General features: G+C 40.2%; 1 protein-coding gene across 19 annotated transcripts in view; it reads left to right on the top strand.

The window, feature by feature from the left end:
* CACNA1D (calcium voltage-gated channel subunit alpha1 D) overlaps positions 1-22,153 on the top strand; it is a 455,958-nt gene that overhangs the window by 245,943 nt on the left and 187,862 nt on the right. For 13 of the 19 annotated variants that reach the window (XM_053289171.1, XM_053289179.1, XM_053289178.1 and 10 more), the window contains 10 exons: positions 1,809-1,969; positions 3,998-4,223; positions 4,377-4,584; positions 8,599-8,719; positions 10,146-10,260; positions 10,875-10,944; positions 13,313-13,382; positions 16,529-16,673; positions 18,253-18,382; positions 21,746-21,805. In XM_053289171.1, the coding sequence (XP_053145146.1) occupies positions 1,809-1,969; positions 3,998-4,223; positions 4,377-4,584; positions 8,599-8,719; positions 10,146-10,260; positions 10,875-10,944; positions 13,313-13,382; positions 16,529-16,673; positions 18,253-18,382; positions 21,746-21,805 (1,306 nt within the window). Of the gene's footprint in view, positions 1-1,808; positions 1,970-3,997; positions 4,224-4,376; positions 4,585-8,598; positions 8,720-10,145; positions 10,261-10,874; positions 10,945-13,312; positions 13,383-16,528; positions 16,674-18,252; positions 18,383-21,745; positions 21,806-21,885; positions 21,946-22,153 lie in introns of all 19 variants that reach the window. The other 6 variants (XM_053289177.1, XM_053289183.1, XM_053289168.1 and 3 more) reach the window with 3 other exon arrangements.

The following is a 22,153-nucleotide window of genomic DNA, read 5'->3' as shown; positions in this document are numbered from 1 at the left end:
CTTTGTTGTGTGGCTCAAGCTGGTACTGCCCCATGTTGCAACTCATCCCTGGGGTAGGGGTAGAACTTGGGGTGACAAAGGACAGATGGGGCAGGGAGTTGGTGATTACTTCCAGCTACTTTCTGCCCTCAAGCAGTGGTGCCACTGGGACTGCCACTTGGTTGGTTTGGGGGGCAGGGGCGCACCTTGGCCAGTATCTGTCTATTTTGCAGAGGTTTGATAAGCAGAAATCAGTTAGTACCACTTTGTATTTCCCAGAACTAGACATGATCGCCTGCTAATTGCTGCAGATCAAACTCCTGTTATGGAGACCACAATAGGAGCTACTTCAAAGTTGGGAAACCCTAGCTGCCACTATAACTATAACAGTTGCTTTCTGATGCCAGGCCTACCTGGGCCTATATCTGCTCTCACAAAGTATCTCATCTTTGCTGCTGTATGAACTCCTTGCCTGGTAGTTCACAAACTATCTTAACATTGTTCTTCTATGTGACTTTATTGGTGCAGGGAGGGGGAACCAGAGATGTACCTCACTCCCCAGTAAATTGCACATGAACTATATGGACAGACCCTCTTCAGTACAAGGGTTTGTGCAGTCTTCATACTACTGGCTTCCTGCTGAAAGGAACCCCTTGAGCACTGCCCCTTTTCTTTCTTCTTTCTGAATGCCTGGTGAACAGATGTTCCCACACTCATTCAAGCGTGTGTTTATGTAGGAAATTCCTTTGACTTTTGTTGATATCTATAGTGCATTTTATTGATTATCACTTTACAGTCTCTATACAGTGGTGAGCATGTCTGCTTCCCAACCTTTGAAGGCTTTTCCATGACTAACCATGTCTAAACTTGCCTTCTTGATTCAGAGGCATATGTAGTATATTGCCAAACCTAATCTTTATGCATTGAAAACCTTGTGCAACATCAGTTGTAAAATGATGGCCTGAGGGATAAGAAATGTTGCAGGCACAGATGCTGTTGTAAGGTTTCTATTATTATAGGCATCGTGAGAAAATTAGGGCCTGATACCACTTCATTTCAATATGCCTTCCTTAAAAGCAAATATGAGTATGTCCTTGACACAGGTTCCAATTTTGACCTAAAAGCTAATCTTAAGGTAATCTAGATCTGCATACTATTTATGGTAGTTACAGTTCTTCTCTATTACAGTTTTGGCCCTTAAATATGTAATTGATTCTGTCACAATGGATAGTGTGAACTGTATCTTTAGTAATGCATCCTATGTGCACCTCTAGTGCACGTATCGCAACTAAAAGAGCAATCCAGATGTAGAAATCTGCATATTTGAATTGAGACATCTGAATTTATCATTTCTAAGGCTGCTGAATATCCATTGATGGCATCATATTGTTCCCAATGTCAAGTCTGGTTTGATAAGTGACTTAAGCTGTTTGAAAACACATGTTATAAAATTTCTAAAAGCACTTAATGCTAGTTTGTTTAAAGATGGTGATCTGAATATTTAATAGCTGGTCTATGACTGTAATAAAGATTGATGATGAATATTTAATAAAGTAGCACATGTTTTGCAGAAACTGAGTTTATGTTATTCAGTGATTACAGTTATTTGGAGTTCACATGTTTCAGCATACACATGGGACACACTTAAGCCCCACTGATTTCAGCTGGAAACAATTAAGCCCATATTTAACTCTCTCATTGTAACAAAAGGAACTTTAATGCTGAATTTTGACTGGTTTGTGCCCAGATCTCCTTACTTAGCGGAAATTTTCTTACATTTTCTATACCTTTATTCTGTGTTGTAATGCTGCTGCTGTTTTACATTTTAGTCGGCGTTGGAGACGATGGAACCGATTCAATCGAAGAAGATGTAGAGCTGCTGTGAAATCGGTTTCATTTTATTGGCTAGTTATTGTACTGGTCTTCCTGAACACATTAACCATCTCCTCTGAGCATTATAACCAACCTGACTGGTTGACACAAATACAAGGTACAATGAAAGACTCTTTTCTTGTTTCATGCAATAACCAATAGAAATCTGTTAGACCTTATAGTGAGCTTGTACTCTTTCTTCTTTTCTATTTTGTAAGTCATTCTATTGTTTATGGTACTTAATATGTATGACAATGAACAATGGGAAGAAATCAGCATATTTTCATAGATTCCAACTGTCTGGGGACAGTCTCTGTTTTCTGGAATCTGTCCCTGGTAAGTCCCTACTTTGTCCCATTTTGTGCTTCTTGAGGATGTCTTTTCCATTTTTTCCATACATTGTTAGTCATCATTCTTCAGGATTCAGCTCTCTCCCAGGAGTCTCTAGAAATTAACTCTCCAAGTGCATCATATCCCTCTAGTGCACCTGTATATAAATAGATGCACAGCAGTAAGGCAGGCACTATGCAGTGTACAACATACAGTGGGTGGAGTTTAGTCTTCAGCATTAGCAATGCGCAGTAGTGGTTTGCGGGGCAAGGGAAGGCAGTAGTGCATGTTATGAGACTTGGTTGTTACAGATACATCTCACTTTTCATCTGCAACATGTTGGAGGGTGTCTGGTAGTAATCAGCCTGAGAATGTGGGGAGGAAGGCAAGCAAGTCAGCCTCTTGCTTTCCCTACCTTTGGGACTTTACCACCAAATGGAAGCCTTTATTTCTTGGCTGCTTCCACCAAACAACCCACAGTGCCTCTCAATCTCTAACAACAATTCAGGTAGAGTAGGCTGGCAAGTAAGAGTGGAGAATGAAACTCAGAGACCACAAGAGATCTGAGCAAAGTTATGTCTTGTCTTAGAAAGAAAAATCAAAACTTTCCCATTTGTATTTTTAGAAATTGTTTTTTGGAATATTTTATTTCTTAAAAACCCATATGAGCAATGGATAATAAAACAAAGTAAGATAAAAGCATCCAGCTATCCTGTCTAAAACTGTGAACTTAATGCAGCCAATCTCACCAATTCCTCAGGCTTTCAGAAGCTTTCTTCTTCCTCTGATCCTTCTTCCTCTGGCTTTCTTCTTTCAATCTCTAATGCCCACTGCTCTTCAACTGTGCCCTTTATACCCTAAAACTATTTGCCCTGCCCCAGAAGTAGCCAATCAGGAAAGCAGATTTTTCATTCTTGCTTTCTGTTTCCTGGGCTAACCTTTAGGATGTAACTTATTTCCTGTGCTAAACTTTTAATCTTAGACTGCCATTTTAAAAACATACAACATAAACATAACATAATACAAAATGGAGGACAATCTCAATCCTTCAAAGAGGGTATGTATTTTTGGTACCATGTAGTAAATTATGGCCCAATTGCATAGATTACAATTATAGTGCACTTTCTGTAGGGTAATTTTACTGAAGCTAACTCCATAGTTAAGTATGTGAACTGCTGCCATATTCTGAAATCCAGAACCTGCATTCTAGGCTGCCAACAGATTTTCGTGGGTCTAGTATTCTGTATTCAGCCTCCTCGCATCTGTTTTTCCCTTGCAATTTTGCAGACCTTGCACATTTTTTAAAGTCACACACCCAGAGAAGAAAGTGGTGAGGTAGACCCATCCAGAAGCTTTTCCATGAATGCTCTCCCCTGTTTGTGGGTCTGGCCTGTGAATGAGTAGAGGGCAGCCGTGCCATGCTATGGAGGGTGGAGAGCCACCTATGTATTGACACACGGACCATTCTGCCCTGCCAATGCCACTGCCATTATTCCCTAACCCCATTTGGAAGTTGGCAAATGCATCGGGACCTCATTAAACTTTGAATCATGTCCATATTAAAGACAAATCTTCAATTCCTTTTAGGAAGGAAAAGAAAATTCACTTTGAAATATTATAGTCTGGAATCCTTCTGTTCCTGAGCTCTGCTCTGGTTATTATCGGTTGCATCATTCTAACTGAGGGAGAATGAAATATTTAGGGTTATTTTTGACCAAAGGGGAAAATAGAGAAAAAGTACTTGGTTTTCACTAAATATATGAAACGAAACCCGAGACATATAGATCAATTTAACTTTCTGAATATTTTTCTCCAGATATTGCAAACAAAGTTCTTCTGGCTTTGTTCACCTGTGAAATGTTAGTAAAGATGTACAGTCTGGGCCTGCAGTCTTACTTTGTGTCCCTTTTTAATCGTTTTGATTGCTTCGTGGTATGTGGCGGCATTGTTGAAACCATCTTGGTGGAGTTGGAAATTATGTCACCTCTTGGAATTTCAGTATTCCGCTGTGTCCGTCTTCTCCGTATTTTTAAAGTGACCAGGTAAGATAAATTCAAAGCTGATACCTTTAAAAAAAACTTGCCTCTTAAGTTTTATTGACACTTGTATGATCCTCAGCTCTTTTTGTAATATTTCATCACGCACTGTTCTTTTACGGTTTTTTTTTTGGTTAACACACGCATTTTAATTTATAGGCACTGGACATCCCTGAGCAACTTGGTAGCATCCTTGTTAAACTCAATGAAGTCCATTGCTTCACTGTTGCTTCTGCTTTTCCTCTTCATCATAATCTTCTCATTGCTTGGAATGCAGCTGTTTGGAGGCAAATTTAATTTTGATGAAACTCAAACAAAACGGAGCACCTTCGATAATTTTCCACAAGCTCTTTTAACTGTATTCCAGGTAACTTTCTTTCACCCACTATAAAACATTTTATCTTTGAACAACAAAACTGTCTAAATAATTCTGTCTCCTAAAAAAGAAAAAAAAAATCACTATCATAACTACTATTAATTCTGTTTGTGTTAAATAGCATTCAGCTCATTAAAGTCAAATATTCTGGTAATTTTGCATCATTTTGTACCATTTGTTCATATCATGTATTCAATCTATCTATGCAGCATAGCTTTTATGTTAACGTCATTAATATTAAGTTGTCTTTGTTCATCCAAAATATAGCTATAAAAACATTTTATGTTTTTTTAAAAAAGCTTCCCTTATGTTAATTGTGTTTTTACAACTATTTATACTTCACAAAAGAACATTGTCAAATACCTTGTTGTATATTGTTAATATCTCAAATGGACTATGCTCCAAAAATATGGTGGGCTGCGGAGGCAGATTCACACATGGAGCAGGACTTCTTTCACCCTTTTCAATCACTGCACAACAAGCTGCTTTTGAAACTTGAGTAAGTACCAAAAGCAATATATATATAGTGTCAGGGAAGGGTGAGAAAAAGTCCATTTGCTCCCAGGTTAAAACTGAAGGAAGGCCCACAGCATTCAGCTGAGCCTTGAAACACATGTACTAGGGCTTACTAGAGTTTAGCTGTTGCAATTAGTGGCAGATTATTGTAATTTTTACTAACCTTAAAATGTGGCACTCCCTAGTTTTTGTTATTTGCTGTGATGTATCTTCCTCTAGTGCTAGAACCGTTCTTGCATTGCTGGCATATCTTCAAAGTTTGGGACATTGAACTGCCACAGCAACCGATATATCGCATATATAGAGCCAGCGTGGTGTAGTGGTTAGAGTGCTGGACTAGGACCGGGGAGACCCGAGTTCAAATCCCCATTCAGCCATAAAACTAGCTGGGTGACTCTGGGCCAGTCACTTCTCTCTCAGCCTAACCTACTTCACAGGGTTGTTGTGAAAGAGAAACTCAAGTATGTAGTACACCGCTTTGGGCTCCTTGGAGGAAGAGCGGGATATAAATGTAAAAAATAATAATATATTAGCCGTTGCAGTATGTTTCATTTGCATATATCAGCTGTTGCCACAAATCTTGCTGCCCAGTCTGCGTGTTTCAGAACTAAACCCAATTCAATGGGTTTTATTTCCAAGTGCAAGCATAGGATTGCAGCCTTAGTTGAAGATGTTACTGAGATATAGTTTTGTGATATTAGAAGATAGCATGAGTGTCTGTTGAGTCACAAATACAAACCTTTAGAGAGCTGATGCATATGGTGAATTCCTGATCTTTGTGCCCTGCTCCCTCAAGTGATCCCACTCATACATTATCAATTATATACTATTTCGGAAGTGGAGATTAGTTGGAAAAAATGGCTTTTGGGGTGAGACTGTACATTTATCTATTAATATTTGCTAGTTTGTGTTTTACTCAAATTCTAGTAATTCATGCAAACAGGTTGAAATACATTTGCACAGGACTGAGGTGTCACTGGATACCGTTGTTACACTGCAGTTTAACTGCTGCTTTTCTTCAATCCATATCGTATATCAGAATTCTGCAAACTGTTAGCAATGCATTTAGTTTGAAACATGTGAAAGCGGATTTCCAGTTATATTTAATTTTCTTTTAATATTGTCAGGTCTGAGCTGTGGGCAGCAGCAGCTAGATGGCACGGGGCTCAGAGCCAGGACTGGGGAAATCAGGCAACCAGTTTGGGGCTCAAGGATCAAACCAATAGCCAGAGGTTGAACTGAGCAGACTGTCAGGATTGGGGGTGGGGCGGGTTTGAACCGATAGTCAGAGATCGGATACAAGTCAGAGATTGAGCCAAACAGACAGCTAGGGATCAAGGGCTCAGCTGATAGCCAGAGGCCAAGAACAAGCCATACAAGGACAAGCCAGTTTATGTTGGTGTTCCTGTATTGCTAAATTAAAAGTTTGTAGTGAATCCACCTCCCACCCCCAGAAATTTAGGGTATGTCTGATTTTTTTAAAAACCTTTTTATATCCCGCTCTTCCTCCAAAGAGCCCAGAGCGGTGTACTACATACTTAGGTTTCTCCTCACAACAACCCTGTGAAGTAGGTTAGGCTGAGAGAGAAGTGACTGGCCCAGAGTCACCCAGCTAGTATCATGGCTGAATGGGGATTTTGAACTCAGGTCCTGAAATATTCAAGCCAGATTAGTTCAGTCCAGTTTATTGTGATCTTTGATCAAATAGTTCAAATAGTCAAATTTCCAGTTTAGTGGTAATTGTTCCCTGTCAATGGATCCAGGAAATCCATTCCCTGGAGGAATATAGTTCCTATAGGGCCTAGTGCTCTCTAAGAATGAGTTCACAGCATCTAAATAAAACTACAGTCCGTACGGTTCTTTGGAAGAAGCCATGACAATTAACCCAGATTCAAACTACTTTGTGTCTATAGTATAGATGTATCCTCATTAAATTTGTGAAAAATAACTAACCAATAAATATCCCAGTCTAAATTATCCCTCTAAATCTTCCTATACGACTGCAAAATGCAAAAAACCCAAATTTTTAAGAGGAGTTTTTTGTGACTTCAGGTGACACCTCCAGATGCACAGCAACATTTGACAAAATTATGTTGTCTCATTGTGCTGTGAAGGATGCAGGGCTTCATTTTTTCCAAGGAAGCAATGAGATAGGATTCTTCACTCATTTGTAAATCAAATTTCATTGGCTTACTTGTCAGGCCCATAACCACCCGTAGGGCTAGATTAGACATTACATTTCTTGTCCATTTAAGTCACCCTAGCTAATACATAGCTATTATTGGTCATCTCTGCAATAGTAATGTCTGAACTAAGAAACAGTTATAACTGGCATCAACTTTGATTATGACAGAAATACTTTTCGCAGTGACTGCCAGGTTTAGAGTTGGTGTCATATAATGACTAAGAGAGTAAACTGTGTACTGTGAAGCCCCCATTTAAATTTTATCACAACCACATGCACACTAGATGGTCTTAGGCAATCCAACATTCACTCAGCATCCGTTTCCCTGCTTGCAATATGGGGATAACAATACTAGCTTATCTTATATGGCTGTTATAAAAATTGATGTGATGATGCATATAACGTCTTTGAACATCTATATATATATAATTCTCCTGGGTGTGCCAGGGAAAAATGCGTCCCACCAGGCCAACTGATTGGCTGGGCTGTGGAGGCGCCTGATTGGCTGGCGCACCCAGGAGAGAGGACAGTTGGCCAGAGGCGCAGCGAGGCGAGGAGGAGGACAGGCCGAGGGGCGAGGAGGCAGCAGCGTGGCGGGCCCCGATACTGGGGTGGGGTGGAGTGGAAGAGAGGTGGCCAGCCCCCAAAGAGGCCGGCCGCAAAGACTGGCAAGTGACTCTCGGCGGGCCCGCTGGCAGTGGAGGCGGCTCTCGGCGGGCCCGCTGGCGGTGGCGGTGGCAGCACTCGGCCCCGCTGGAGACTAGGGGGTGGGGAGAGGTAGCCTGCCCCAAAGAGCGCACAGATGCTCTGTGTGGGGTCGGCTTGTTAGAAATGAATTGTGTAAAAGCTGAATATTAATATCAGGTTCATCTGTCATATTTGTACATGTAAGCATATACTGAGAATGGTCATAAACAGTTATTAAAACACGTAATTAGGCAGTAGTTTTTAAAAAAGCTTCTACAGAACTGTGCAACATAATCCTATGCATGTGTAATCAGAAGTTCGATTGAGTTAAATAAGCTTTATTCCAAGTAACTGGGCATAAGATTGCAGCAGCAGTTTGGAAAAACTTGGTAGAACTGAGCCTTCATTTCCAATATATCTTACTTTACAAAGAAATATAAAATGATGCATAATAGATATTGGATGTCAATATTATTTACTGTATAAAAGTAGTTGATTGCAGCAGTTATTTGGCTTTCCCCCCCATGAAATATTTTTTCTGTGCTGTGAACTGTAGAAAAAGTCCCTCTATTTTTAATGTTCTGTGTTCATTCAGTAATAAGGAATCAACTTCTTAGATTCTAACAGGTGAAGACTGGAATGCTGTTATGTATGATGGCATTATGGCATATGGTGGCCCATCATCATCAGGAATGGTAGTTTGTGTATACTTCATTATTCTCTTCATCTGTGGTAACTGTATCCTTTCATTTTAAAAGTGACATTGGCATCCATTATTCAATCTATAAATGTGATTTTTATAATTAAAAAAATTGGCATGTAAAACATTTAGATTAGCGTTTTAGACCCAAATCTATATTTTGACCCCCACCCTAATCCCAACAGTCTCAGGTTATGTATGGAAATACTTTAATCTTACAAGTCATTTCTGATTTATTGATTCTCTTCCATGTTAAAAGCTTAAAATTTATAGCAGTTAGTGGATTTCATTAGAAAACGAATGACTGAAGGAGTGTGTGTAGAAAACTGAGGAGTAGAAAACCGAGGAACCTGGGTGTGCATGTTTCATTGCCCATGTATATAACAATACTGTTTCTACCATCAAACTTAAAGAGCACTTCTATTTCTCTCTCTTTGCTTAATAGGAAAATTAATATATGGAAATACTAGCCATCAGTTTTTACTCTGGGTTTCCTTTCTGTCGCCAAAGACATGTCCCCCCACCCTAAGAATCTGTAAGGGAGGTGGGTGACTCATTCACCTGAGACACAGGAAAATCAGTGCATCATTTGTTTCTTCCTATTGCTGCTTGGCCAGCTAAGTTGGACATAACATAACTATGTGCTTGGCTCCCTCTTTTGAGTAGTACCAAGCCAGAGAACATGGTCGCAGTGCTGCTTGTAGCACTGTGAGCATGTTCTCTATCTACCACAGCAGGTAGCAATGGAACTTCTTTTCTGGGATCTGGGGGGCGGGGTGGATATGGAATCTCGTAGTTGCACAGTGTCTTTCCTGTCTCAGTTAAAATTTCTCTTCAAAATAAATCCCATTAAGCTTTATGGGTTTACCATTTACTCCCCCAGTAGGGCGCACACGGGGTGGGAGTATGTGCGCTACAGTGTGTATGAGGAAATCCCTGCAAACTACCAGTGGAACTCTACTTGTGGAACGTGCTTGCACTCTGTTTCAAGGAATTCTTCCCTCTCACTACAGGTCCTCATGCGACATCCTGCACCATTCCTGAGGATCCCCTTGACTCCCAGGAGTAGCTTTTCACAGGGCTCAAGGAGCTGCCCTAGGGAGGAGTGCTTGGGAAGCATTGCTTGCATGGATGCAGTTGTACTCATGCATCTTAGGATACAACCTGATATATTGAATTTACTCACCATGGGAAACTTTGCAATTCTGTTTCTGAAATTTACTCATAATGATGCAGAAATTAGTTTCCTATTGAATTTGCTATGAATTACAGAATTACAAATCAACCAGTTTATGCTAAATTATGTGAACAATTTAATTTATCCCAGTAGAAAGCACTTTTTATAAGCACTCTATCACCTCGTTAAAGCCTTGCATTTTTAGGAACATGGGTTTCATATGTTTCCCAGCTGACAAAGAAATAAATTGTAATACTTATGTATAATCCTTAAATAGTTTGAATTAGATATCTTGTTAAATGTCTTCTTGGCCATTGCGGTTGATAACCTGGCAGATGCTGAGAGCCTGAATACTGCACAGAAAGAAGAAGCAGAGGAAAAGGAGAGGAAAAAGAATGCCAGGTACAGAAGAAATGGCACAGTACATGTGAATCTCTGCAGCTTTCTTGATTTTCTTCTCTGATTATTTTGAAGACATCCTTAAAGAATCAGGAATGATAGCAATTACTGTTAAAAAAAATTTGGAAAGTTGGTGTGAATTGGGGAGATCCAACTGGTAATAAAACAGCATTACAAATAAGTTGTATAGGTGGGGGGCTATATGCTTTTAGTCCTGAAAACTTTGCCTACCAAAGTCAGTTTAACCTGTGGAAACCTGTTACATATGAATTCACCAGCACAGTTTAAAGAGTTATACAGGAGTCTATATTTTTATTTTAACAACTACATATGATGGTGGCGGATTCTAAACTGGATTTGCTCGTAATTATAAAACAGGAAGCTGGAGTCTGATTTTTAAGAAGAAAAGGGGCACGCAACGCCCCTTAGTCACCTTAAGGACTAACACATTTGTTGTAGCATATGTGTTAGTCTTTAAGATGCCACAAGATGTTTTTGTCTATAAATAGGATTTAGTCTACATTATTGTAGATTTTGACTTTTCAATAGTTGGCCATATGGGCTGCTTATATCCCTCCCCCCATTGCTTTTTGTGTCTTTTTTTTTTTAAATTTCAGAAAAGAGAGTTTGGATATTAAAAAGGGGGACAAACCCGAAGGTGAACAAAAGAAGGCCAAAGATACTAAGGTAACATTTCTGTACAAACTTGCATGTTCTGCTGTCTTTTCCTCAGGAGTGCCTAGATTACTGTATGCCTAATACTCTGCATTTACCAGTCTCCTTCTATACATGGAAGCACAATAAATACGTTCATATGTTTTTATGTATGTGTATATGTATGTATACTGGGACTCTTTTCAACGAACATTCACAAAATAGTTTACATAGCAGACAACCTAAACAAGTTGTTCTGCACTAGTTGGTCTGGTAAGAACTAATCTGACTATTACTCTTTCATTATAATCTTGACTGATAATTATCACCCTCACAAGTTAGCCCATTTCAGCCTTAAACGTTCACACGTCTTGAATTAGGGTAGCTGACATCATCACAAAATTAGCCATTGAGGTGTCCCTTGTAATGACCTGCTGGCCGGTTGCCCAGCAGCTGGGAACTACTCTCTTCAGAGGGGACAGGGGAACCGACAGATGCAGTGCGACAGGAACAGAGATAGAGCGTAGTCCAAAAATGTTGCCAAAAGTCAGCACCCAGAATTCCACAGATGTCAGGATCAGGGTTGAACACAATCATAGTCAGTCCAAACAAACAGGCTCGGTTCCAAGGTCAAGGTTGCTCACGGTCAGGGCTGGTCACCCTGGATGTTGTTTCCAGCACAGATCCAACTCTCAGGCCACTCTAAATAGGCTGTGTGCTGAGAGTCCCACCCATCACTGCAGTTGTGCCTTGTCAGGGAAGGAACACCTGTTCCTTCTGGCCAGCCTTTCAGACCTGCAGTGTCCTTTCCTTTGAGCCTGTACTCTGGCCAAACGTTGCTGCTGGGGATCTGGGACAGGCACCTCAACTTTGGGCACCACAGAGGCTTTATCAGGAGGAGGAAAGGAAGGAGGCAGAGGGGCCTGCAAGCCTGTCCGCTCCGGCTCTGCTAAGTCAACCGGAGTCTCAACCTGCTCCCCCTTCTCTGAGTCTTCATCTGAGGACTCCTCCTCCATGACCCCCATGGGGGTCATCACATCCCTATGTGTCACTCACTACAACTGTACCAAATTTGGCTTAGATTGGTTAGGTGGTTTACAAGTTAGCCCACTTGTGCTTCAGACATTCAGGTGTCTGCCATCTTGAACTGGGTTGGATGACATTACAAACTACACCCTTGAGCCATCCCTATGTGTCCCTATAGGTATAGCAAACTCCTCAATGGTGTAGTTTGTGATGATGTCATCCACCCTAGTTCAAGATGATGGATGCATAAACATTTGAGGCACAAGTGGGCTAACTTGTGGTCCATCTAGCTGATTTGAACCAAATTTGGTACAGTTGGAGTGAGTGACATATAGAGATACCTCAGCTGCATAGTTTGTGATGATGATGTCCATCCCAATTCAAGATGGCAAATGTGTGAACGTTTAAAGCTGAAGTGGGCTAACTTAAGAACATAAGAACAGCCCTGCTGGATCAGGCCGAAGGCCCATCTAGTCCAGCATCCTGTTTCGCACAGTGGTAATTGTCAAGTGTGCACGCTCTCGCAATAAATCAAAGCAACAAATGGAATGCATGGGATTCGAGTTTTTACTAGCAGCAAAGGGAAAGCAAATGTTCGTAGGACAAAGTCAATGGAAATTACCACATTTGAATCGTCAGTCCATAAATCGTAGTCGAGTGCCAAGTCCAGTATGGGTCAATGCCAGGAGAGTGGTCGGTTGCCAGTTCCATAGTCCAGGGGGTACCAAACAGGGTCACAAGTCTATAGCTAGGCACAGGGTCAAGGTCAGAGGATCAAACAGGAACAAGGTGCTCAAGAGCAGGGAACTGGAACCTTCATGCCAAAGTGATCAGTTGAAACCAGCACGGTGCAGAGTGAGCGGTCTGAATTTATACCTCATCAAGGTTAAATGCCAGGTGAAGCCAATTAAGGCCCTGCCTGCCTTTGGAGCTACAGATTCAGACGCCTCCCTGGTCAGACTTTGCAGCCAAACGGCTGCTTCTTCTCTGCACATAATTCTGCTGCTTTCTGCAGTCACGCCAAAGCTCCATGTAGCTCACTGGTTTGCTGCTTGGTCCCAGCTCCTCCCCATCTGAAGAGGACAGTGGCTCCCCAGCAGCCCCCTGCTGGTTCCACAATAGGTAAGCTCTCCTCCTCAGCATCCTGCAGCAGGACTGTATCAGGGGACTGTGGATCAGGCAGCTCCTCCCCAGAATCTTCTGAATCAGACCACTGCCAGGCAGTAATTAAGATTATAATGAAAGGAAAGTAGGTGGATTAGTTCCTACTAGAACTGCTTGTTAGGAGTTAGGAATGGGGTAGTGATGACTTGGGTTAGTATGTTTATCTGCTGCTTCCTTTTCTTCTGAAGTGTCTTCTTTGCTGTTACAATAGGTTACAATTAATGAGTATGGAGAAGGAGAAGATGAAGACAAAGATCCCTATCCACCTTGTGATGTTCCAGGTACTGGTTTGCTTATTTAGAGAGAGAGAAATAGTCAGAAATAGCACAGCTAGGCAGCAGTACATTTGCATGAATATGAATAGAATTACATAAAAGGAAACAAAGGCTCACATTATGCACAGCGTAACACAGGCAGTTTGTACACATGCACCACCCATGCTGCTGTGTGTGTCGAAAATACCACCCATGATGTTTCTCTGTAACTTAAAATTGCACAGCTGCAATTGCACAACAGTATTCTTACAGACTTGCTACTATACATTTTATTTTTGCATTTTGGTAGTCATTTGTTATACACAGTTTGTCCTTCTTTCCTCAGAGAAATGGATTTGTGGAAATAGCACATATTCTGAGCACTTGAACTTCAGAATTTTGTACTTAATGAAATACATTACCTTCCCCTGTTCATCCCTTATTGTGATTGCTGAGGGGAATCTGGTTTCACATGCCATCATTCCTTATTGAATAGTTTCTGACCGTAATTACGAATAGTCTTGCAACATCTTCCTGTGTCTTCAATATTTTGTGAACATTTTAAAAAGCATTTAAAATATTGAGAGTTCTAATTGTATAGCTCTTGCACATAAGCACATATTCAGTCTTATCCTGTTCGTTGTTGTTTTTGACAAACAGCTTAATTACTGATCAAGTACTGAAATCCAGGCCTCTCTGGTGCAAATCTAAGATTTTGTCTGCTATTCCACATTGGCTTTTTAAGATTTCATATGTTTCTGGAGGTTGGACACTCTTCAACTGTACATCTCCTGCATGAGAGCATACCTATATGAGGTTAAAGGGTGCAGGAACAGCAAGGACTAATGCCAAGGTCATTCTTACCATCTATTGCTTGCTTTCTATCAGTGGCAGACATCTTGAGTTATGAAGCTCGCTGATGTTGCTGGTGACTTTCAGACTAGTGCAGACCACCATTTCCTCTAAGGCACGTGGCTGCATGTGCCTACACACTCCCCAAGCCTCCTGTGCAGCGATTCCTAACTGCCGCTCACTTCCTCTGCGGCTGCTGCTACCCCCACCGCCTGTCCCCACTTGTCACTCAATCCCACGTGGAGGTGGCAGTAAACAGACTTGGAGGGAGATGATTCCCTCCTTCACAAGAGCCCAAAGCGGCAGGCGGAGAGCGGGGGAGGCATGGGCTCACCTCACCTCCACCGCCCCCACCCCCCCGTCCACCACTCAAGCTCTAGTTAAGGAGAGAATTGTCTCCTTCCGAGTCTTTTTACTGCTGCCACCACATTGGACTGAACGGTGGGGGGGAGAGGCAGTGGGGGGGGGAGAAGCAACTGGGTGCCAGTCTTAGAGGGAACAGTGCATGTAAGTCCCATTTTTTTTCAGTTATGCAGGTTTCTCACTTTTTATTTTATTTGTTGCTAACCCATTTGAAGTATTTTCCAGGAAGTCTGAAATTTACTTTATGGGTAGGACTCAAAATATTGTTAACGAAGAATATGATGTGCATTCTTAATATAAAGAAAGGGTAACAGGGTATTTCACACACTGAGCACTCTTCATTGGCCAAGAAAGCAATGGAATGAAATAACAGACACAACTAAATTCTGCTGGGTTGTGCCTACTCTCTTTCTTTTTCTCCCCCACTCTCCCTCTGTTACCCTGTTATTTTAAAAGATTAAACAAAAAATGGAAACCCCGACTGGAAGTTGAAAGTGTTCAGACACACAAGTCTTCCTGTACATTAATTTACTGCTGGAAAAAGCTCAAATCAGGATGAAATTTTAAACTGTTGTGTAATTTTTAAAAAGGAAGAAAGAAATGGCACTCATGGGCTTCCCAATGATCTTCTTTCTCTTTCCAGTTAGCAATTCCAATATACTCCCTTCCCAAAGTGCTGCAGACAGTTGTTACGTGTCTGGACTGAACACATTTAAACTTTGCTTAACCTATGCTAAACTAATTTGAGTGAATTTGTCTACATCACCTCAACATTCGTCCTGCGTTTTGAATTGTACCAACACAAGAGTCCTGAAAGTAGGGTTGTGTAACACTATCCTACTTTCAGGCCTCTCCATAGCCCTGTTGCACAGGATGATGCTACCTGCCCCCAATCCAGTTCAGAGCTCTAGCTGAGAAGAGCAATTTTTTTATTTAAAAAAATACCAAGTGTGCTTCACAAAATATGGCATCATTGGTAGAACTACCAAAAAACCCCACAGGAATGCAATGGGCTAGCAGCAAAGTCATCTGCACAAAAAGTAAGTGGACAGATTGGGGGTGGGGGTGGGGGAGATACAAAAAATTAATTATTCCCCTGTGTGTGTGTGAGAGAGAGAGGGGGGGGTGGGGGAGAGGGAGGGAGAGTGTTAATGTACACACACTGCCTTGATAGTGCTACTCAGAACAAAACTCTTTCCACTCACTGATGATAAAGATTTGAGGGAACACTGTTGCAGACCCTCAGGGACAAATTTTCACATAGCACAGAGCACTTCTGGAGGCAGAGGAAATAGTTGAAAATCACACGCACCTCTGTGCAACAGTGCTGTGTTAACCGAAGGCAGGAGCAGCTCCAGTGCTTCATAACTCAGGATATGGGCAGAATATTGTTATTAAGAAGTCACATAAAGGAGTGAGGACTGTAATTGCAGTAGTGTCCTTAAAAATAAGTAAGTAAAATTTACTGGGGTTCCAGAGGACCATAGGGGAAGGTAATTTATTTACAACTTGAAAAGAAACTTCAGTGTTCTGCACAGACCATATCTCTTTGGCTGAATTCATATGGAAGGATCTGGCCTACAAGGAAGTGTGTTCACAGCTGAATAGATGAAAGATTGCACATTGTGTACAGAACAAAATGAGAACATACATCATGAAAGATTATTCATTGTTAACAGAGTGAGGAAAGAACTAATCTGCATTTCTAGGCAGACTAGAAAAACTGTTTTTGACCAGAAACTGTAGAAAAAAATTAGAATGAATGCATTTTCTTTCAGCGCTGTAATGAATAACCTTAGAAATATGGTTAACAAACTCTGGTTGTGAGAACACCAGAAATACCCTTATACTAACTAGAATGTGTTTGAAATATCTAGCAAATGTCTTTTAAGCATCAGTTTTTCATAATGTTGCAAAACCTTTTTTATTTTATGATAAATAAAGTATTTACTCTAAAGTAGGTGAGGAAGAGGAGGAAGAAGAGGAAGAACCCGAAGTGCCAGCTGGCCCTCGACCCCGAAGAATATCTGAACTGAATATGAAGGAAAAGATGACACCAATTCCTGAAGGGAGTTCCTTCTTTATTTTCAGCAATACAAACCCGTAAGTAACCTTTTGATGAATAGTAATACCTAATGGCATAGTGCGGAAATGACTTGATTAGTAAGCCAGAGGTTGCTGGTTTGAATCCCCACTGGTATGTTTCCCAGAGTATGGGAAACACCTATATCGGGCAGCAGCAATATAGGAAGATGCTGAAAGGCGTCATCTCATATTGTGTGGGAGATGGCAACGGAAACCCCTCCTGTATTCTACCAAAGACAACCAGAGGGCTCTGTGGTCGCCAGGAGTTGACACCAGCTTAGAGGCACAATTTACTTTATTACCATATTGAGGCTGACTCATAAATAGCAACGCTGCTGCTAACATGAGCCGGAACAATGTTGAACAAATATTTGTTGGTTTATTTGTTGTTTATTTTAAGCTTTTTATGCGGTCCTTCAGCAATATTTTCAAGGTGGTGTCCAAAGTATAATAAACAATAGAATCAAAATGACAAAAACAGAAACAAAGCCCTGACCCCTAATTACCATTTAAGACAATGATAAAATAGCTGTTAGAACAATTTGGCCTAATTCTATTTGATTCAATGTGATCCAAAACAAATAGCAATTCAATTGAGGATGAATCAGGCCTGAGTTGATCAGAATCTGGATTGCCCTTCAAAGTTTCACAGAGCCTTATTAGCAAACATGTTATAAAGAAATGTGTTTCTTTCAACACAAGTCATCTTTTTGAAGACCAGAGAAAGCCAACAAAGTATATGTACTTGTATTTCTGCAAGATTGTGGTTTATTGCTTGAACAACATTAAGGTTGTTCTGTGCATGACTGTGCAAAGCTGGGTAGGAGTGAGAAACCCAGAGTAGAAAGGCTCATGTGGAAAGGCTCGGGACCTGCTTTTACCTAGCTGCTCTGAAGCAGGGCTATCCCATACTTTTACCTTGGTTTTAGCCAAGGTAAAAGGTGAACAGCCCCTTCCTATCTCAACAGCCCTGATCGTATGCGTGATCATTGTTTGTAGCATCATCCAACAGCCCGGCTGACTCTTGACCATAGAGTGCCACTTACAGAGGGCCAGGAAGCCGGGAGCTGCTGCATTGCCTTGGGCAGCTGCTGCCCATGCAATGCATTGTGGGATACTGGAGTACTTCCTCCTCCAGATCCCTTCAATAGAGATCTCCACCATGCCAATCATGTGGGTGCAGTGGAGCACTGGAGACCCTTTATTCGTGTGGAGTAAAGTAGGTACAGTCCTGCCTTCCCCCCAGGCCTCCCTAGCACCAGGCATTAAAGTCATGTGAATGATCTTATTGTCTGACTAGAGTTCTAAATTCTTTCATCGTATTGTCCAAATGGGAAGATTTGGCCACTTTCTAGATGATATTCCTATACCACTTCTTGTATATATACAAGATGGTATTCCTATACCACTTCTAAGTATATATGCGTATACTTAGATTTTCCTGGAAGATCAGTGGGTTAATGACACAGCCTGACCACTTTCTGGCACCATTTTAAAATGAAAATTAGGTTGGTTCACACTGCTTAGTTCATACTTTAAGAAAAATTGCTTGCTGTTTCTTAATGATAGTGTTCCATTTTCTCTTTCTGTTTTTTAGGATTCGAGTGGGGTGTCATAGGCTAATCAACCACCACATCTTTACCAACCTCATTCTTGTCTTCATCATGCTTAGCAGTGCTTCCCTTGCGGCTGAAGACCCTATTCGCAGCCATTCTTTTCGAAATAACGTAAGGAAAAATAGACTTCATAAAATAATCTGCATGCTGGATTTTTTTTTAAAAAAATTGCCCTTCAAAATGGGAATTAATAGTTACTATGATGAAGTACAATTTATATGTACAGCTTGTTATAATTAAACTGCATGAAGTTACTTGTTTTAAGTTTCAACATTATGTTGGAACTGACTAGAAGAGGTATAGATACAAAGCTAATGTATATATTCATTTTAATTCATTTTCCCTCTTTGCTAGTCTCAGTCTTTTTTCCTTCATGTAAATCTTTGGGCCAAATCACCTAATTCTCAGTTTGGGTAACTTTGCCCTTCAGTTTTTGCACAGTGAAGGGATTTTATTAAGATCACAGTTTTCAGGATGTGGCAAGTTGTTTTGTGGGCACTTCTCCATCTAAAAATTCCACTGAAAATATCATCTCATGGTATCTTTTTGCCCTGAAAAATTGTGCTGTGTATCAAATTAATTATTTCAGCTCAGTTAGCAATGGTGACTGCATACAGTCTCCTTGTTAATAAAAAATGAAGAGATCTTGAGTTTGGTAAGACTGTTGTTTCATGCCAATGCCATCATTTGTTTTTACATCAGTACTTGATGGTAAGAAGACTAAGGAATTTTTTTTTATTTTTAAAAATATTAACAAGAAAAGAAAAGAAGAAGGCTAAGGAAATGAGAAGCAGTTTGATTCAAAGGAGCATCACTCTGAGTAATGATCTTTAACTTTACATTGCATCTTAGAGCCTTAGTTTGCACTCAGACCTATCACTTTAAATGGGCATAATAATAAATTGGCATAAATTCCAACCTGCTCCCACATTAAATTAACTGTACCATCATGATGCTGACTGTTTTTAGCACTGATATAGCATTTCATTGAAATATATGATGCTGTCCTATGTTGAATCAAACTATTGGTCCATCTAGCCTAGTACTGTCTACCCCGTTAGCCTTGGTTGGCCAGAGCTTAGCTATGGGGCTCAGGTTTGTGTTCAGCTGTTTGCCCACTGCTTAGAAAATAAAGCACACACTCAAATAACAAAAGTTAAAGCATTTTATTTAAGCTAAAAGAGCTAATTTAAAGAGTTTAAAAGAATTAAAGAGTTTAGTAGATATCTCACCACACCAAGCAGTCTGTAGATCAGGATTCAGCAACACAGAGGAATAACACAGAATCCAAACTCCCAACTGGAGATTTGAAGAAGGCTGTGGTCGGGTGGTGGTGGTGGTGGAACTACTCCCAACTGCATAGGAAGGTCTTCATCCCCCAGGGGAAGAGTTTAATGTACATGTTTTGTGATAGGCTATTACAGCTTGGAAGTTACCACCCAAGTTTCAAAGATGTCATTTGTATGTATTTTAAGTTTTGATGAATATTGCCAGACATATTTTGGAGTCTTGAGTATTGCTGAAAAAAGGAGTTTTTAGGTGACTATACCCTTCACTTCAAAGCTTTCCTCCATAAAGCTTACTTGAAATTAATGAACAAAACAATTAAATGTCAAGTTCATCATTCTCCTAGCCATTTGCTGTGGTCATCACAACAATGGAAAGCCCCTCATGTGTCCATGTGGTATATCTAGTTTTTTAACTTTGGTACATTACTTGCCTAAATATCTGTCAAAAGCCATGCTTAATTTTACTTTCTTCCAGAGTGCACTTCCATTTTTTCCAGAGTACCTGGAAATGTTCTAACAGTAGTTGGTTTCACTTTTCCTTTCTTCCTTGCTACAGTACACAGGATTAAAATAACTCATGCTGGATACAAACTTGGAAGAGACTTGTGAATAGATTTGCAACAGAGTCTTTGGACATAGATCCTTGATTAAAAGTATAGAAACCTCTTATGTGATTAGAAAAATGCAAGTCCCTTTCTCTTCACCTGACAGGTTAATGTAGGTCCAATTCTTATACTCAGAATAAGCTCTTGGTACAGCTATATCATGCTACCTAATGGCGCAGTGGGGAAATGACTTTACTAGCAAGCCAGAGGCTGCTGGTTTGAATCCCTGCTGGTATGTTTCCCAGAGTATGGGAAACACTTATATCGGGCATCAGCAATATAGGAAGATGCTGAAAGGCATCATCTCATTCTGCGCGGGAGATGGCAAAACCCCTCCTGTATTCTACCAAAGACAACCAGAGGGCTCTGTGGTCTCCAGGAGTCGACACCGACTCGACATCACACTTTACCTTTACAGCTATATCATATTGAAATTGGGAATGTGTACCAACTTGAAATGCAGGCTGAGGATTGCACCTTTCTTCCTTGAGTCAAAAGCTGCTTGCACATGGAAAAGTAGTATATAAATCTATCATACCATATTATAGTGCCTTGACTGACAGATAGCTCAGGTGCATGGAATATTTGCAGACCTAATAGAGCATTAATGGGCATCACCTCTCCTCTCCCACATAAACATACAGGTTTATCTTTAAGTTAGTTTGTGATCTTTTTTTTAAAAAAGGATATTATGTATTGTTTAAAGGATCTCTGAAAGACCTGCCTATGAAGTCAGACTAGCTGATTCATAGCTGATAGGTATTCCTATCTAGAGCATGGAAGGCTGATATTGTATGCAAAACAAGAATTAAAACTAATTCATGTAGTGGTTGTTACATTAATTTTAGTACTGTATATACTCGAGTATAAGCCGATCCGAATATAAGCCGAGGTACCTAATTTTACCTAAGAAACCAAAAAACTGATTGACGAGTATAAGCCTAGGGTGGGAAATCTAGCAGCTACTGGTGAGTTTCAATAATCAAAATAAATGCCAATAAAATTACATTAATTGAGACATCAGTGGGGTATATTGTGGCCAGTATGTACGGTACTTTATTACAGGGGGACATTTTAGCACGGGCAGATAGATGATTTGAGTATAAGCCGAGGCTGATTTTTTCAGCACATTTTGGGTGCTGAAAAATTTGGCTTATACTCGAGTATATACGGTATATTAAATTCAAAGTCTTTAAATTGTTGTGTAAACTGTGTTTACCTTTCCAATAAAAACACTACCATATTATTAAAAAATCATAATGATAACTGTTGTGGAGAAAACAATTTGTTTAAATCTTTGGGTGGCATCTGTAATATGCATTATTTGGTGAAAAGTTAAAGAACAATGATTGCTTTAGAATAAGAGTGATGCAAATTTGTGAACTAGGATAGATATGAAGGAATTGTCAGTAAAACAAAGTTATTGTTGCACAGGCATTGTACATTTAATTTGCTGATTCTTCCGGATTCTTCATTTGTGTTCTGAAAGTACACAATTCTGTGTATGTGAACAAAGTTGTAACTAATGATATAGCATTTGTAGATGAATTGCTTACTGTGGCACATATTATGCCTTGCAGATACTTGGTTACTTTGACTATGCTTTCACAGCCATCTTTACTGTTGAAATCCTGTTAAAGGTAATGAACTGCTATTTGATCCTTGTTAGCTTGAACACAGCTTTAGCAATAATGTTTGTAACTTTTTGTTTACCTTCCAGATCCTAGGGTATGCAGATTATGTCTTCACTAGTATGTTTACATTTGAGATCATTTTGAAGGTAACAGGTTTATAAAGAAGTTTGCTTTAAAAGGATTTTTTTCTGTGTGTCACCTGCCAAGAAAAAGCACTTGAAGCGTTCTTCGCCTTTTCACTCAACAATGAAATCTAAACCTTTTTTTGAAACCAAAGGATATTTTTCATGGTTTTTTTTCATTGTACTTTGCCTTTGGGTGCATGCAGAAGCTACTTTTTTACCAGCACGTCAA

This window comes from Hemicordylus capensis, chromosome 2 (assembly GCF_027244095.1).
Source record: "Hemicordylus capensis ecotype Gifberg chromosome 2, rHemCap1.1.pri, whole genome shotgun sequence".
Lineage (NCBI taxonomy): Eukaryota > Metazoa > Chordata > Lepidosauria > Squamata > Cordylidae > Hemicordylus > Hemicordylus capensis.
Note: the sequence above shows the minus strand (reverse complement) of the source record. Positions and strands in the feature narration are given on the sequence as shown.